General features: G+C 38.6%; 3 protein-coding genes across 5 annotated transcripts in view; all 3 read left to right on the forward strand.

Moving 5' to 3' along the window:
- The window catches only part of pik3r2 (phosphoinositide-3-kinase, regulatory subunit 2 (beta)), a 36633-nt gene extending 28722 nt beyond the window's left edge, over positions 1-7911 (forward strand). For both annotated transcript variants that reach the window (XM_051393623.1, XM_051393681.1), the window contains exon 16: positions 139-7911. In XM_051393623.1, the coding sequence (XP_051249583.1) occupies positions 139-346 (208 nt within the window). In that variant the 3' untranslated portion in view covers positions 347-7911. The remainder of the gene's footprint in view (positions 1-138) is intronic.
- Positions 7912-10004: 2093 nt separating this feature from the next.
- ifi30a (IFI30 lysosomal thiol reductase a) lies at positions 10005-14332 on the forward strand. The gene is made up of 7 exons (XM_051400472.1): positions 10005-10230; positions 11186-11374; positions 11902-11976; positions 12233-12319; positions 12460-12612; positions 13798-13866; positions 14009-14332. The coding sequence occupies exons 1-7, from the start codon at positions 10102-10104 to the stop codon at positions 14072-14074; spliced, it is 768 nt and encodes a 255-aa protein (XP_051256432.1). The 5' UTR covers positions 10005-10101; the 3' UTR covers positions 14075-14332.
- Positions 14333-15599: 1267 nt separating this feature from the next.
- pde4ca (phosphodiesterase 4C, cAMP-specific a) overlaps positions 15600-18337 on the forward strand; it is a 51409-nt gene continuing 48671 nt past the window's right edge. The window contains exons 1-2 of one of the 2 annotated variants that reach the window (XM_051400265.1): positions 15600-15917; positions 17291-17520. In XM_051400265.1, coding sequence (XP_051256225.1) covers positions 15876-15917; positions 17291-17520 — 272 coding nt within the window. In that variant the 5' untranslated portion in view covers positions 15600-15875. The remainder of the gene's footprint in view (positions 15918-17290; positions 17521-18337) is intronic. The other variant, XM_051400272.1, reaches the window with a different exon arrangement.

The following is an 18337-nucleotide window of genomic DNA, read 5'->3' on the forward strand; positions in this document are numbered from 1 at the left end:
AAATCTGTATTCTCTTTACACTGACAATTTAAGTAGATATAAATGTAAATATATTATAAAGTAATGTATATATTGTAACATTGTACTTTGAGGACAATTTAGAGCATCTGTAAAAATGATCTCTGTCCTTCTTTCCAGTGTGGAGGGTGACACCAAGCACTGCGTCATCTACAAGACAGCCACAGGTTACGGATTTGCTGAGCCCTACAATCTGTACTCGTCCCTCAAAGACCTGGTGCTCCACTACAAAAACGTCTCCTTGGTCCAACACAACGACCAGCTGAATGTAAATCTTGCCTACCCAGTCCTGGCCCGCTCTCAGAACCAGAACCAGCACCCCAGATGAATTATCCACCAGCAGTGTAGGACGCCAACCAGGGTGGGGAAACAGATTTTCACTTAAATGCATTGGGGAAAGAATAAACCTCTGAACCATGCTTGTTCTTGTTTTAAGTGGCGATTAAAAAAATAGACTCAACAGCCACATTTTTAATTGCATACTTTTTTGGCTGGAGGCTGGTGCTAATTTCCAACAGACCCCAGTCCAGCAAAGAGCACTCCTTGCTAACAGCATGGCTTCAAAATAAGCACACTACTACAAGTAACGAAGCATTGTACAGTTAGCCTGGCTGTCGCAGTGAGTTTTAACTTGGAGGAGAGTTTCGCATTAGCCAGCCATGACTCTACAGTGTCAGTTATGGAAAAAAAGTGTGAGAAATTCACAATTCATACAGCGAAAAAGAGAGACTAAATGTGTTAAAAGAAGACAAAATAAGCACACAAAAATGTTGTTTTCAAGATCGTGGAGGAGAGCAACCAGATGGGATTATGGGAAAGTTTATAGGAGACACTTTTGTTTTTTCGCCTTGAACACGTGATAACTGTCCATAGACAAAGGCCCGATCTGTCATCCCCAGACTGCCTGCAAACTCTCCATCGACAAAAGCCTGAGCTGTCATCCACTGGCAGGACTGGCTTGGCTAAACCAGGCTGCTCGCTTCACACCTAAAGGCGGCTGAGAAACCGTGGACCAGGGGGGTGTAGTCACTGGAGCCGGTGGGGGGGGGGGGGATGTGGGAGGGAAGGGGGAGAGAAATTGCTGGGGTTGATGTTTTTTAGGGGTTTTAAAAAGAGTGATTGAATTTTAAAGCTTGCTTAAGTGCCATAGTAATAGCTTTGAATGACCACAAGCCTGTGTCATTAGAACAAGGGGGCACGTCGAGGTTGAAAGAAGGAAGGAGGGAATGAGCGGCTGTCGACGTAGACGAAGCTACAGCTTTAAAAGATACACACACATAGGTATATTTTTTATGAAATGATCTTTATTTCCAACTGCTTTGGTGTGTTGCTCTCTCTCAGTGGGCCTCCTTTTCAATTAACGAGGTACAAAACACAGTAAAAACTGTATTACAGGATAGAAATGCATGGTACATATTTGGTATATTGTGGATAGAGAATTAGTTCTTAACCACAATACACTAGATGGAGAGGTACATTGATGAATGCAGTTCCACATGATTCAGGTTTCCTTCTTAATGGAAATTGTGGAAAGATTCCTGCATCAAACGTCTCTTTTTTTCAAACTTCTTCCTTCTTTTTTCATCCTCTTTAATACTGTAGCCCCTGTAGCCATTGACTTAAGGCATAACTGTTAGTGCTCCTCTTATGTGTCTTGTTTCTATATGCTTAAGACACTTGCAGAGCATCAATCTATGTGATTATTGTATCTTTGGTACTGTATTTGCCTCGTCTCTAGATTAGACTGTTTTAGCGGTACAATGTCCTTGCAGATGTTTATTGTTGTTTTTTTTCATTCAGATTTACCCGCGGTACTTACGGCTTCCCGCCCTTGCGCTTGACTGTTCATTTCATCACAACCTTGACTCACAGAGCTGTAGAATATTGATGTACAAAAAAAGGAAAGCAGTAATATAACTCATGTACAGTATATTTCAGACACACATGCAGTCAGTGTATGTGACTTTATACAGTTTCATTGCTGTGTGTCTTTATGTTTTCAGTATATTTGCTATGCTCTTAGATTCTGTTTAAGGATTAACAGTATCCAGCTAATGTGAGCCGAATGAAGGATGTCTTTTCATGTAGCAAGAAAGAAAAGAAAAAAAAGAACCAGTCCTTTTGCCATATTGCATGGCCTCTGCGGTCTGAGAGATTAACTAGTACAGTGTGCATGGAGTCCTTCATTTGGGTTGTTGTTTTTCTTTTTTCACTTGGCACCAGTGGTTGATAATTGTACTTTTTGTAGTTCATATACAATATGATGTGTGATAGTATGGTACTATGCACAACACGTATGTGGATATTAAGTTTTAGATTTATAGACAGAGTTGTTCGATCAGTTCTCTCCCTCTGTTCTGTGCTGTGGCAGTGAATTTCTCCCTGTTTACCTCATGTTCATGTGGCTAGAGGTAAAGATTGTACCATCTTTGTTCACTTTAAAAGCACAGTTCATTTGTCTAGAGGCGTGGTTATTCAGTTATTCTTGTGTGGTCGATGAAAAAGATAATAGGCATCAAGTTAGGGGTGGGCGATGTGGCCAAAACCATCAGTTGCGTTATGTGTCATTTATATCACAGTAACTATATATCACGGTACATTAATTGTTCTCTTAACTCAATTAAGAAATGGTTTTAAGAAACCATACTCTACTTCTTCACGTCATTATTTTTTTTTATTCCATACAAACAAACACAACTGTCTCACACGATAAACAATAGTTGAGTCTTGTCTCTCTCTTTCTCTGCAGTGTTTGGTAAACCAGCTTACAGGTGCATTACAGCCTCTACCTGTCGTTATCAAGCCATGGGAGGAAGTGGCAAGCAGTCCTGATGCTGATAGCCTGCCCCCAATATATAACAGAGACACTAAGGGATAACTCCCACAGTGGAAACGGTATTGCCAAATCTCCACTGGTGGACACATGTATACCGTTGCATGGCGTATACCATCATATCACTCAACCCTACGTCCCATGATGCCTCTTTTAAATTTCATTGGAATTTTACATAGTTGATTTCTTGAGAATGAATGAATATGAATAATCTCTTAAATGTCTCACATATAATAGATAAAAATCAGTGTTAATAGAACCTTTTATAAGAAAGGTGCACTGTTTTTAAAGGTGGCACATTTGGCATTTTTGTTGAGGAGGGATAGAAATTGAAGTTTTGTTTTAAAATGAGATATTCACCTACTCTTCTGATTATGAAAGTCAGTTATGAGTCAATATAAAACCGATTTTTCATCTGAAGACATAAGCTTCCAGAAGTGCTTTTTGGTGTAGCGTAATTTCTGCTTTTGAAATGTTGACTCACAAATTTCAGGTTGCAACATCCAAACAGACCAATCCCATTTCAAAGTGAAACCCCACTTGGCCTGAAAAGTTTAAATCAAGACGTTAGTTTGATTTCAGTCAGGACTAATCAACTGTACTGTACTTTGCACAGTTCTTGGCACGTAGAAAATCCCAAGAATTAAACTAGAGGTGATGGCGGTGCTTCTGATTAGAGGGCTATAAAACATGTGAGTGAGAAAGATTAGAAGTGCCTTTAGTCATTGTGATGAGCTCGTCTTCTCCTCGTTGTCATTGGAGCTTTGCTCTACAAGACGGTGCCACCACCACCATATGCTGTGCCCCATGGTTCACACATTTGCCATTTATCAAAGACTAAAAGGGTATTTGGCAAATGAGCATAATTGTTGTGTGTGATTGTGTGTGTCTGCGTGTGTGTTTGTTTGTGTGTCTTTATGTGTGTTAGAGCAAATCTGAGCATGTTATAGATAAGAGAGTGACAGATTTTAGCTGTGCCTCTTTGTTGTTACATCTATAGTTGTTACATATTCCTTCTTGCTATGGTGGGGGCTGTACAGTAGCTTGGTGCTCTCTCTCACTGTGCACCAAAGCTAGATTTCTTTGGTGTTTTATCTTTTTCTTTATTTGTCTGGTATATTTTTGAATAAAACTCAGATAAGATAGAAATGTGAACCGTACACATCCGTGGCCCAGCCCAGTTGTTCGAAGCTCATTTGATAAGCTCTCAAGTTAATGCATGCAGCATTTCTCAGTGTTTTGTATTAAGAGTCAGTTCCTTTGTGAACAGGCGATCTGGTTGAGTCATCCGCCACTGCTGACACATCCTTTATCCAGTTTGTTGGACCAACACTTTTTGTGACTGCACTTTTTTTCTGTTCCACACACTCAGAGCAGTGTGTCTAACTCCCAACAACCATAAACTCACAAACAGTTGTGAAACTCAGTTGTCAATAGTGTTTTTAGTTGATAGTTTTAAGGTCTTTCCATACAGTATATCAGGAGTGATTGACATTTTTCTTTATAATACAGTGTATAGTAAATGCTTTTGTTCTTTTTGCAGTCGACAACTGTCATGTAATTCTGATGCTTTTGACTGATTGCAATGTTTTCATTATAGAGTTAGTTTAACTATATGGACTGTTTAAACTCTGTAATACTTCTCAAAACAACTTTAAGGAGAGCTGCTGGGTCATTATGCAGTTTGTGCCCACGCAGCAAAATTGTCCAACTTAACGAGACAAATAATTTAAAAATTATATTTCTAAAGCATCAGTCCATCCAAATTACCTAAAGACATTTTTTTTTCAATTACTGCTAGTGGTATCTAAACATGCAGATAGGTGAGATTTTAAGATGTCAAAATCTTTCATTTTCCTAAGAAAACGGTTCACAGTGAGGTCTGTGGATTATCCAGAACAACCAAACCATTGTGGCTGGAATATATTGCTGTTGATTGTGTGGCGTTTCATATATGGATATCTCAAAAGCTCAGCACATGAAAGTTAAATTAAATGCATGGCTAGATATTGCTGTAGTGAAAGTGAAAACTTGTGTCTGGGTTTTTTGGGGGAATTTGAGTAAACCAACCATTTATAAACACGTCTGGAAAAATCAGGCCAATGGAATGAGATAATTGCAGTTTATCCCAAAACAGTTCCTGAACCAGGAGGTTCTGCTTCCATGTAAGAAATGTTTTTATTTGCTTAAAGGAAAATAGAGATGTAGAACTGAATAGCTTCCTGCATCACTTGTTAAGATGAACATTTTTGCATTGTAGGTGAACACTTTCATCTGCCATATATGCATACAGATGTTTAATAGCTAGAAGCAATGCAATTTAGTAGCAATGAAACCTGGTCACGCAGTGAGACGGGCATGAAACGGGCAGAAGATGAAGACTTTATTGCGCTTTGACTTAGAGTTGAGACTTTAATCCCACTTTTGGTAGATGTTACTCTGAAACTCAAAGTTTTCATCCTGCTCGTCTATTAGATATGCATTTGTGTCGGAGCTTCTAGAAAAACATTTTTCTATATAAAAAATGATCGTTCAAGGAATGAAATATTTTTTCATCAGCTTTGGTACACTGTAAATGATATTTCTTGAACTGGCCTCACACACAAAGCACATCTTTCACTGACTACAAAGAAACGCATATATTTGGTGTCTATTAAGGTTTGAAGAATAAGAGACATACTAGAGAATAAATATTTTGAAATATATACTTAGATAACTATATTTTTGGATGATGTAATTCTGATTTGGATTGTGCTTGAAACAAATCAGAAGGAGGCTTTGATGTGAACATGATCTTTAGACTTGCTCCACAACTGCTTTGTACCCGAGCGGTTATTGAAACGCAAGCATTTTTACTAATCAGCTGCAGTGAGCTTCATCGTGATCAGCAACAAACTTTGTGGTTACAGTTGATCGACATACATGTAATCTATTACGCATGATTATCAGGTGCATTCAGAGGATGAAGCAAGCTTATGTACATGTGTTAATATTTACAGAGCTGAGTCTATATGTTAAATGCAGTCTTGGCTGCTTTGCAATTATTAAATATTAGAGAGGAGTTGTTTTGTTTTTTTGTTGTTTTTTTTCTGTTTTGTCATTTTGAAAGATTATGTTGTTTTTTTTGTGAGTAGACTTGAGTGTTAAAGTTGCACCACAAAAGATACACTTAGGATGCTGCCACAGAGATCCACCACAGATTGGACACTGATGCTGGAACAAAGTGAACCATCTTACCACTGTATCGTCCTTTGGTAGATCTCTGTGGTCGCTGAAGGGTTTTTTTTTTGGTTTGTTTTCTTTTTGGCCTGAGCGTACACACACAGGCAGGGAAAAAAAAGAGGAAAACCTGTTATCCTGACAGAGAAAAAAAGGTACACAATACAACGGTTCATGATCACTCCTTTACGCAGATCTTTGTACATGGAACAATGATGGCATTAGAAAGTGTTCTTTTATGGTGCCTGAGTATTTCTTTTTATTTGGCTTTTTAAAAAAGCTAATAGATTTTGTCTGTCCATGTGTTGGTTATTTTTGTTTGTTTGTTTATATCTGTTAATGATAACCTTACAGAGCCTATAAAGAAAAAAATAAGCTAGCTTGAAATTTTTTCCTCCATACAGAAAAAAGAAATACAAATGTTTACAATATGTAATTAACCAAATAGTAAATATGCGTTTGAGAATCAATCTGTCTGTCCCGCAAAGTGACTGTGATAGATTGATTTATATTTCATTATTTCCTGTCATTTTAAACTTGAAAATGTTATGACTGCTTGTTCTGTTTTCTCTGTTTCCGTTTGTTCCTCTTTTTTTTTACTTATGAGAACAGTGCTCCCTCAATTTCAAAATAATAACTCAACAAGATTTATTTTTCCATAATGCGCAGGTATTCATCAGTCTTTGTCATTATTTACCTGCTGACTACTTCACCTTACACTGAGCCTTGTATATGCAGGACTGAATCCTAACTTGAGATGCTGTCGCATCTTTTGCTGTTTATATTATGTACAGTATGGTAGATTTCAGTGTGGCTCTGCCATGTGTTTCTCTGGTAAAGACTCAAAGAATTTATAGGGGGTGACACCCACATGTTGTGAAACAGTAAAAATACGCCACTTGGTGAACATGCTTGAGTACAGTTTTAGTTGGAAATTCAGGAATAACTATCAAGAGGCATCCTATTCTTGATTTTTGCACTACACAGCAAATAATACACAAATGAAAAGCTGAATCAGTTGCTCTGTTGGTTGGTTGACTAAGTTTTAGGACTAAAATGTATCCACTATAGTCTCAGCTTGTGTGTGTGTGATTTCCATTTAATATATGATGACTAGTTCAAAACTGAACTTTCATTTCCCTCTGTCTTCTCACATCATCACATCTTAGTCTGGACTTTGACCTGATTGGTCAAGTTGCCATTTGTTGGATTATTCTGATGGGAATGTTGTAATATTTTTCACTGGTGTACAGTAGTTCATATTCAAGACCCAACCCTGCACGTTGGAGACAAGATCAGCAGTGATCCATTGGGCAGTGGCCGGGGCAACCATTTAAAACACCTCTGCGTGTTTGTACACTAATAACAAGGCAACGTCTTGTCTCCTTTGCTCTACTATGTTGCCCAACAAGCTGCCTAATGTATCCCTGCCTCTGCAGAAGTAACAGATATACAGTTCTTAATGCGTAGTAAATGATGTGGTTTTCTCTTTTCTTTCAAAAACAATGAATGGAAATGAATGGGGCAGTCAGATAAAGCTACTATACACCAAAGTGCAATTGAACTCAGAGGGAGCACTGTTGTTTCAGCCAGTAGAGGCCTATTGGTTGAGATGTGCCCAACCCCTATGCACGAAAAAAGATGGTTATTCTTCTTCTCTTGTGTTATCCTCCCTCCGTTGGTCTGTCTTAATTCAGATGCAACATTTCTTTCTTTTCTCTCATGTACAGCTTGCTTCAGAGTTGTGTTTGTCCTCAGACAGGTACTCTTCCATCTGTACGGTTCTTTCTTTAGGCTGATGCAATGATTTTAAAAAGACAATAAAAGATATATGAAATGAAGTTCACTGCTGTCTGGTTTTGTGTTGATGTCTTCTGTTTTTTTCTTTGCCTCGTAATGATGAACCAAGGTAATACTTCATTTGGATAGTCTGCCTACAGATCTATACAGTAACAGTACATTTCAACAGCTTACTAGTTGAGATTCAACAGCTGTTTTATGATATCACACCACTGCACATCTGGGTTAGGATATGTTCATGAATTGTCACACACCCTTTAGATACCATGTTAAACATCTACAGACAAGGTGACACAGCTGAAATGTTACCTGAGCCAACCATCACCTTGTGACACTTCCATATACTCATGTATTTTTTATACTTTGGATGATTTTGCTGGGCTTAAACATGACAGCATCCCTCATTTGTAGCACTCACTGAAAGGTGTTTTGTTATTTTAAAATGTATCTATATATGAGTGTATCATTTACAATTTACAAAAAAAGAGGTATTGCCTTTGTCCTTTGGTCATCCATTTAAAGAAGTTGACATTTCTTTGTATCGGACACACACACACACACACACACACACAATGACGCACGTCTGCTCGCTCCACTAACAAAAGTGCCCACACACACGTAAGCGACGCACCAAGAAGGCAGTGGAGAATACTTCCAGCAAGCACAGATGTAAACAATGCAGGATTTAAAATATTTGAAATATTTTTTTGCACGTTACATGAGGACGGAAATGCATTCAACACGTATACTAGACCTCAAGCACTTTTGTTTGCTTACTAGAGAACTAGTTTTTTTTTTTTTTTTAATCCTTGCCTCACTTCCCTTTACCGGTGAACCTTTTTCTGTGGTGGAAAACTATTCACTGTCTTTGATATGTAACCAGAGAAACTTGAACTTCTGAACACTTTTGCAGAAAGAAAAATATGCTTTAATGCTATGAGAACCCCAAGTGAATTGAAATGCCATTCACTTCCATTATGTCACGATACAGAAACCTCAAGGAAGTGAGAAAGTGAGAATGTTTGTTATTGAGTGAACTGACACTTCCTGATAACCCACAATGCCACACACCACAAATATAACAGCATTTGAATGACTACTGTACTGTACTGTACTGTACTGTACAAACAAACTGTAAAAAATAAATTCTCAGTTTAAATATGATGCTTTAGTTTAATCTGTAACTGAGGGAAGCAGACAAACAAACAGAGTGAATCATGCAGTGTTGTGCTGTGGCCTATTTGTTTTGCCTCTGTCCTGGTTTTAAGAGGAAAGCCCTGAGAGATCATGTGAGAGTCACCAGGTAAAACCTTTTACAGCGTTCAAGGGTTTTTGCGATGTTTTGCTGCAGAGTGGGTTTCTTGTGACTCTTCTTGAGCAAGACAGTATATAATTAGCTAGACCTATGGACTGAGGAACTGTGCTGAGACATGCAATCGCTTTATAATTAGTCAGATGATGTGTCCAAATCATGCCAACTAACTAACACAAGACAAGCAGAACACGCCGTGTGAACTGATCACAGGACTGCAACTCATCATAGAAACATTTCCTAATTTTTCTTTATCTGTGCAGGAACAGAGCCTCCTACATACAATACATGACATTTGACGAGTTGTGGTTACACACCAAAGTCAAATTAGCTTCCTCTGGATTTGCAGAATACACTTTATCCAGTCATTTAAGCAATGCAAATCATAGCACACAGTAGTGCAAAATCAATGCATGTTTTCAAATTAGTTCACCTTTATGATAAAATGAATAACTCATATCTAAAGTCTTTACACAGTTTTTTTCCAGTGCATCCCAAGACTTGTGAAACAGTGGTTGTGTATTGTTTGTATATCACTTTTTATTTTTTTCTCCGAGAGACCAGGTGGATTGCTAATAAAAGCACTGACATCTAAATTAAACTAAAAACTTAAAGGTGTGGAAAATCTGCATGCAAATCTGCAAACCCACGTCCACACACACATCCCCGTGACATTTTGACTCATTTCTGTGGAAATAGGTGCCCCACAAACAGCAGAAGCGAGGTCTAGTACTCTCCTAGCTACAAGTGACGCTGCGTTGGTCATATGATCGAGAGCCAATCAAAAAAAAGGTAGCCTCCGCGAGGAAGCGTCGGTGCCGTATTTAAAGTTTCACGGTGCAGTAGTTTGTAGGTCAATGTTGTATCGGTGCTGTGTCTGTGTTGTGTGTTAAACTTGAACCTTACGCTGCGACCGAAGATGAAGGCTCCTCTGCTGCTCATTCTGGCTGTTTGGTTGCACACTCAGTCCGGCGGTTGCGCTCTCTCCTCCTGCACTGTCCCTCCATCAAAGTGGTGCTCATCTCTGGACTCAGCTCTGCAGTGCGGGGTAAGATTATCGATGTATCCGGAGAGCGTGTTAAAATATTATCGTATTGTATGACCTCGGAAAATGTTGTTTCTGAATAGCTGGCGTCTGTTAAAGTCACAGGACACTTCTTATTTAACGTTAACTATTTAACGGGTCAACAGTTTAAACACCGTTCTAAACCACAACGCTCGATAGAACCGATGGAAACTATAGCAACAGTACTCAGCCTCACGCTACGGCACCCGGTTAACGTTCATTTTACTAGCTAGCTATCGTTAGCTAATGTTAGCTAACTTCTTTCGCTGCTGAAACTAACTACACACTTCTCTGCACGAATGGTGCTACTGAACACGGTTTTTCTTTGAGCCTGTTGTAAGTAAACTTGGTACAAATAATAACATAAAAACACTTAGAGGAGTCCATACACAAAGAAGGAAGAAAGAAGAAGCTGGTTTTGTTTTTTGTTTTTTTAGCAGGGACTACCCGGTCAGCTATGGAACAATTGAGCGAAGAAGGAAGTAAACGCTTAAATGTAAATGTTGTTCACTGTGCCAGTTAACGTTACATTCTTTGTACAGTCCCCTTATCCCTGGCTGCCTCTAGCTCAGAGTTACAGAGAGATGTAAAACTAAACGCACATCCTTCTGTGTTGTATCGGTTTCATACAGGATAGTGTCTCAGGCTAAAACGAACCAACTTTCATACAGTCAAAAAAAAAAAACCTTCCTTGCTCAGTTGCTTTTTTTAAATTTTAAGAACAGCTGATTTTTGTGGCAGTGATTTATTTACTGATATAACAGTAGAAGGGTAACCTCTTAAGTGAATTTCAGAAACTATAAAAAATGTTAGCACTGACCTTTTTAAGCTGTCCTTATATTGCCACCAAATGGAAAATGCAAAAGCACACACTCACTCAGAAACAGATTGATCATGACATAAAAGTTAACTTCCCCATTTTTGCCCCCTTGTGCAGGTTTTGAAGCAGTGCCTTCAGTCTAACTTCACCAGGTCCCGTCAGACTGCAGATACAGTCAAGGTGGGGCTTTACTATGAGAGTCTGTGTCCCGGCTGCAGAAACTTTCTCAGTGGCATGCTCTTCCCCACCTTCGTCTTGCTGAATGATATCATGTCTGTTGAGCTGGTGCCCTACGGCAATGCACAGGTAAGCAGTGAATGAAGCACCTTGGGTATACACTGGAATCATAGTTCCATAGTATGAGCTGTATTAATCTACAGAGGGAGCAGATCCTCTTCTACAGAGTCCATCATATTGAATTGCCATGTTTCTACAGTAACCCAGAATGGCCAAACCAAACACTGGTCCTAGATATGGGCTTCTGCTTTTTTCACAGCCACCATAATTTCTCTTTTTGTGCTTGGTTCAGTCAGGAGGATTCAGTTGATTTACAATTTTCAATCTCACCACTAGATGCCACTAAATCCCACGCACTGGTCCTTTTTAAAAAGATCCTGTATAAGTTTGTTATGAGACAGGGACAGGACAATGGAAATCTATACAAGGAAAAAGTCTATGTAAAACCAACATAAAAAAACAAAAATAAATCAACTAAACATGATTATCCAAGACTGGATTAGCCTTCATGTAAAATATGTTGTAATCTTGGTGACTTAATTACACCTTGTTTCTGTTTTTTGTTTTTTTTAACTTGTGAATTTCTCCCACCCCAGGAGAAACCTGTTGGACAGAAGTATACTTACGAGTGCCAACATGGAGAACAGGAATGTCTAGGTAACATGATTGAGGTAAAGTCATAACCCAAATGCACGGATAAAGAAAACTGCAGAATAATCCTGTTAACAGTTTGGAACCATGTAATCCGTATTGGTTTAGTAACTGTGTTGATTCTTGTAAATCTGGATGTTGTGAAAGCACTATAATTGCTCAGACAAATGTTCAGCCTTCAGGCTTAATTTTTATTATTCTAAGTTAAAAATTGTCATTATTGTCTTTTACTAAAATCACACTGCTGACTGTAATTTATTTCCCTGTTCCCCTCAGACTTGTTTAATGGACATGACAGACATGGCTTTCCTGGTCATCTTCTGTATGGAATCCTCCAGTGATGTCATCAAGTCAGCCCAGAAGGTAAGGAACACACACACACACACACACACACACACGCTTCTCTGCGCCATCCTTTCGGTCACTGCCACCACCAAATTATTATTCATTGTTTCACTTACTGAAGTTGATGTGTGTTTATTTCTCTCCATTGTTGTTTGCAGTGTGTGGAAATCTACACCCCTGAATTGAACTGGGACAACGTCATGGGCTGTGTGAAGGGGGACAAGGGAAACCAGTTGATGCATCAGAATGCCTTGAAGACCCAAGCACTGAAACCTCCACATCAATATGTGCCCTGGGTGACCATTAATGGGGTAAGGCTCCAGTGCATTTGGTGGCAAAACCTATGGCCTTTGTGGCATTCTGTGGAGGAAAACAATCATAACTAGGAAATCACTAGAGAAAATAAATCTTCAGGACTGAATAGAGATCATCAGCGTGACTTGGAGGTAGAACACATCTTGACCTGTTTCCAAACCACTTTCTCGGCAGTACCCCTGTTCTTCCACTGCCGTTAATGCTCGCCTTTTAAGCAAATCATGTTACATTTACAGAGATGACATGTTGTTATAATCTTGACCCTTCTTTGAAGCTTCCATCTGTAAATGAAAGAGCTATGGGTCCTTTGTGTGAAGCTACATCTAGATGCATCTCCAAAGCACAGCATGCCAGATACAACAGTCTCTCTCCCAACCAACCTAAGACCAGCAGCATGATAATGTGCCTTGGTAGTCGATTAGTTACAGCACATGTTGCATGGTCACAACCTGACTTTCATTGCATGTCATACTCTTCTCTCCCTCCCCTGTTTTCTGTCTGCCTCTTCAATTGTCATTATCCAATAAAGGCAAAGAAATGGCCCAAAATGTTTTAAGAAACTGGAGAAGAACAAGAAACAAAAAATAAATAAATAAAATAAAATAAAAGCATCAGGCACCAAAGAAGTGATAATCACCATGTGGGGAACTGAAGTTTTATATTTAACTTGGTTTGTTGTATAAGACTTTGAACAGACAAAAAAATGCAGTTTTAAAAAATAATTTAAATTAAAGTTTTAAATTAAGTTTGAATTGAGATTTTGCTATTTAGTCCACTTGTATTTTAATTCTCACTGGTGTTCATGAAAATATTCCCACATTTGCTTACAAACCTCTATGAAGGAAATTGTCATTATGGACTGTGGGAAACTCACAAGCAGCAGTCTTGGCAACAAGGAGGGGGGCCCTGACAAGTGGCCGCAGATTTCTTGACCATTACATCACCATCCAGAAAAATCTTTATATCCAGTAACTTTGATGAAATAATTCATGAAACTCTAACTCCCGTTTATGTTGTGACCTGACGTGGTTATTTCAAAGACCACACTTTTTTTCACATGACACTCCACCCTTGTAGATCTGCAGTGAAAACTAAACTCTGTATTGAGTCTTTTGCCTAAATGCTACTTGTTTCTGTTTGTTGTTAACTTTTTGAGATACTAACTTTTATTTAATTTGCAGGAGCACACAGATGACCTGCAGGACAAGGCCATGTCTTCTCTCTTCACTCTGGTCTGCAGCTTGTACAAGGTAATATCAAACCCGAGTCATTCATTGACTCTGCGTGTTTGCCTTTATTAATTTAACTGTGTTTTACAAAATCACAAGTTACTTTGTTGTTTGCTTAAAATTTGAACTTCAACCTTTTTAACAAGCTCATCATTTTTTCCAGGGCCCCAAGACTGAGGCCTGTGGAGGTGCCCAGAAACACTACAGAAGCTACTGCCACAATAAGTGAAGGAGCAGCACTGCACATGCCTATTAGCTTGCTCTGTTCCAGGTGTGGCCACTAAATAAGAAACACTGAGGAATGTCATCAAATATTTTTTTACTTTATTTTACTATGTGTTTCTATAAAAGGGAAATCTGGTCGCCATACTTTATAATTCACAGAATATAAATACACTGTACATTTTTAAAAAATGTGTCATCATTGATTGTTCTCTACTGATTTCTACATTTTGTAGCATTCTGATTAAATGATAGCATTGTGGTATTTGCAGTGTCCTTTGCAAAGTCTGGTCAAAGACGGTGTTCTCACTGTCCTTTAGATGGCGCCATATCTCATAATCTTTATTTCTGTCCCCTGTTACCAGAGGTAATGAAAGAGAGAAACACAGGAACTGTTAATCATATCATACAACTAGTGCTGGGCAGTATGACCAAAATGTATTTCTCATGTTTGGTTTAAAATGAAATAATATATGATGGAAGCAATGCATGAAACAGTTGCAGATTGGAATCATTCTCCAAACAGTAACATAGTAAAAACAAAACATTTAGTTAGATATGCCAACAGCAGTGCTACCTTTTCAAAAAAAGATTGAAAAAATATAAACACTATAAACAAACATACAACACAACATAAAATCCTCAAAGAATTTAAGTCTTAAAGAGTTATTCCTCAAATCTTCTATTGTACAATAAGAAACACATTGTCGCGTGCCGTGTTGTTTTACTCTGTTAAAGAGAGTTAGTTGTCGGTTATGAATTGTTTTGTAATAAAGTTAAAACCATTAGTAAGAAGGGTATGCAGTCAAGAGCCCCCCCCCCCATACACACTATACAGTTTGCAATGACTAGCTCACGGCAAAAAACTATTGCTGCCTATGAGGTATGGCAGTATATGAAAAATTCATATTTAGTTAAACTGATGTATCGGTTCATCCAGTATATCTGGTATATCATTCAGAAATCTATGCTAAAATAGTTGTTAGCTATATTCGGAACCCATTATACCAGATCATCCCGTTTTACATGGTTGAGTTAATGTTCGGTAACTATTACTATTATTTTTAGTATACTAAATCATTTTATATACAAGGTACAAAAAGCAAAGCAGAGATTATAACTGGAAACAAATGATTTCATGAGTTGCATCACAACATACTTCAACTGTCAGTTAAAAGCAGTACCCCCCCTCCAAAAAATAAAGCTGCATTCATTATGTAGGGTCATACTGAATGTTTAACATGGACTCAAGTCCTATTAAAAATAGTAAATCCATCCAAATGTCGCAAAAAAGTTACATAGAAGGATTTTAGACAGCAGCTTGATGAAAGCCAGAGTCTCGCCTAACCAGAAGGTCAGGATGCATGAGGTCCACTGATTCTACAGTCCGATAGACACACATGAATAATGGCCTGTCATGCAGGCAGTTCCACCAACTCAATCTCACTACCAGCTAACATCTGTAGGCTCCATGTCCTTTCTCACGTCCGCTCCACAGACTAATTCTCACCACTTTCTAAAATATGTTTTGCTTTTAGGTTCAGTTAGTTCACAATAAATGAAAAGGCCTCAACAGAAAGTTAAGACACAAACTCAAAAGTGTGCTAAGAAAGTTGGGCAGTTCATCACTGAACTAATGACAGCTGAGGGTTTATGAAGAGGTGGGGAAATAGTTGTTCTTGACTGAATACAAGGAAGTACTGGTCCAACAGACTACTTCATATCAGATCTTAAATGTGGTATCTGTATCCTCCTCTTTGGTATTTCCTTCCCAGTTGTCTCGTTCCCATGATACAGTAGCTGAAAGTATGAGGAGAAATAACTCATCAAAATTTTTCAACTTCACCGAGGTAAGGGTAATTAATGAACCTGTAAATAATACTGTGTTATTAGATTAAATTTGCATTCTTTCTGTGGCCTAGGGCTTTATATATATATATATATATATATATATATATATATATATATATATATATATATATATATATATATATGTGTGATATATGTTTTTAGAGCTCAAATAAAAACGTTAGCTGGTTAGCTATAATACCAAAAACAAGATGGCTCTTACATTTGGATTATGTAATAACGCTCATGTATTGTTCTATGCTTTTATCCATGCCGAACAGTTGTGGAGAAGATTAATGGAGCCTTATTTGTTAAAATAATCTAATTGCAAGCTCAGATTAATGTCAATAACAAGTCTGTTAACGTTTATTAGATTAAACAGTTGCGGTCTGGGAGCCCTTTCAACTGCCATTTAAATTTACATAAATAACTTACCAGTAATCTTGTGTTTGTTAGAAGAGAAATCAATTTATGACAAAGAGAAAGTCAAAGTATTTTCAGTGAAGTGAAGAAAGTTAACACTGCTCTGAATGTTGATCAACTTGGTCAGAAATGGTCAACAATCAAACCAGAGTGTGTCCTGGCAATTGTTTATAGAAAGGTGGGACTCCTAAGCAGATGGCGAGATAAGGTCACAGGATGCAGCAGAAAACAAGGACTCTTATCTGTTTCCCCTCAACACTGACGCTGAAAGAGATGCCCTAAGAGCTAAAATCCAAACACTATCTTACTGTGAGAACCATCTATTGTGTCCAAGGTGATAGTGTGTGGGTCTCAGGACCTGAAATCAGATAAACATTCCAAAAATAATGCCCGAGTGGGCCTCTTTTTGCGAGGCTCGTCATATTTTCAGAAACAGCACAAAAACAGCCCTGTCTGCAACTTACCTTTAGATCTCAGCGAATGTTGTGATTTTTTACACAACGTCTCTTCAAGAAGTTCAACAGAGGTCAAACTCAGCATTTTATAATTGACTGATTTCTGAGTAGAAGTTCAAGAGTATCTGTGTGTCATTGGCATAGCAGTAAAAGATACACTGTGCTGACATGTGAAATAACTAATCGGAAAAACATGAAGAGAACGTCAGTGGATGGAGGTAGCTGAACTGTGATCACCTAAAAATGTTGAAATTGATCAGTACAAGCCAAACCACTGAGTGTGTAAATGTGAATAGCTTGATGAGGGATTCATTTACGGTCTATGGAGCAGCTAGATTACACACACCTTCAATACCATCACTGGTTTTATTCTCTAGTTTGACATTTACAAGCATCTGCTGTAATAATGTTATCAAATTGACTGAAATGACTGCTGTTTCCTCTCACTGCTCATCTTAGTTTTATCACATTCTGGTCTTTGTTTCTCCTGGCCCGAGCAGAGACAGTGGGATTCGGAGCAGGCCGCGTACATCGAGCCTCCCCAGGACCCCGACGTCAGATGTGCTGTGAAGAGGCTCTTCTCAGGCACCCTGCAGCTGCCCAGGCTGTCCTGCAGACCTTCCACACAGGACAGACCCGACGATGGTCCCCAGTCCGGTCCCGCAGCTCGCAGCATCAAGCCCTCCAGGAGCCTGGGGACTCTGACCAGCTACATCTCCAAGGCCTTGTGAGTCCATGATGGCATGTGCTGTTGGCATTGTATTTCTGCAGCTCCTTTCTGGAGCAACTTTATTTTTCTTCATTCCCCACAAAACTTTGGAATAACTATATAATTTAACCTACTAATAGCTAGGAACTTGTTAGTATACATAGGATTTTTTGTTAATTGTAAAGGTTTCTCTGATCATTTTACTACTTAATTTAGATGTAAAGTCAACCTGGTTGTCCACATTATTAACACTTTTAAACTAAAAGTTATACGCAACTGTTTTTCCTCTCTGCAACCTCACACATTTTCTCAAAATTTTCTTGTATTTGCGGGAGTTTGTTCTTTTTCAAGTTCCCAAACAGTGACTCCAGCATGTTGTGGTCTTGTAAGTCAGCGCACATTCAGGGTAACTTTCCAGCACCATCCTTCAACTCCTTCTCCTGTAAGGTTCTGAGTATTCAGCAGAGCTCGATGATCTTTCCTTTGTTGTCTAACTGCCTAATTTAGATAGAAAAAGTTGACTTGCTTCTTGAGCATATGATCCAACAAAGCGCCCCGCTTAAGGCATTGCTCTCCCCTCTGTGATACTGCTGAACAATTATCACCATGAAAGATCAGATAAACAAGGTTCTTGTGATTGTTTCCACAACAACATTCAGGGGGCTGCTCCAAACACATCTGTAGCGTTTATGTGTGTGTGTGTGTGTGTGTGTGTGTATGTATGTTTCGGCATCTCTGTTCTTTTTTTCACACGTCGCAGGAATGCAGACAGACCTGTTTGATTACGTAGGTAGTTGTAGTGCATGACATAGGTGATCAGATCGAGACTTAGAAC

The sequence above is a fragment of the Dicentrarchus labrax genome, unplaced genomic scaffold, assembly GCF_905237075.1.
Source record: "Dicentrarchus labrax unplaced genomic scaffold, dlabrax2021, whole genome shotgun sequence".
NCBI classification, from domain to species: domain Eukaryota; kingdom Metazoa; phylum Chordata; class Actinopteri; family Moronidae; genus Dicentrarchus; species Dicentrarchus labrax.

Excerpts from the sequence above, each read along its gene's own strand:
- ifi30a (XM_051400472.1), top strand. The coding sequence starts at position 10,102 with ATGAAGGCTCCTCTGCTGCTCATTCTGGCTGTTTGGTTGCACACTCAG. Across the intron at positions 12,613-13,797 it reads CCTGGGTGACCATTAATGGG|GAGCACACAGATGACCTGCA; the intron begins GTAAGGCTCCAG and ends TTTAATTTGCAG. Across the intron at positions 13,867-14,008 it reads TGGTCTGCAGCTTGTACAAG|GGCCCCAAGACTGAGGCCTG; the intron begins GTAATATCAAAC and ends CATTTTTTCCAG.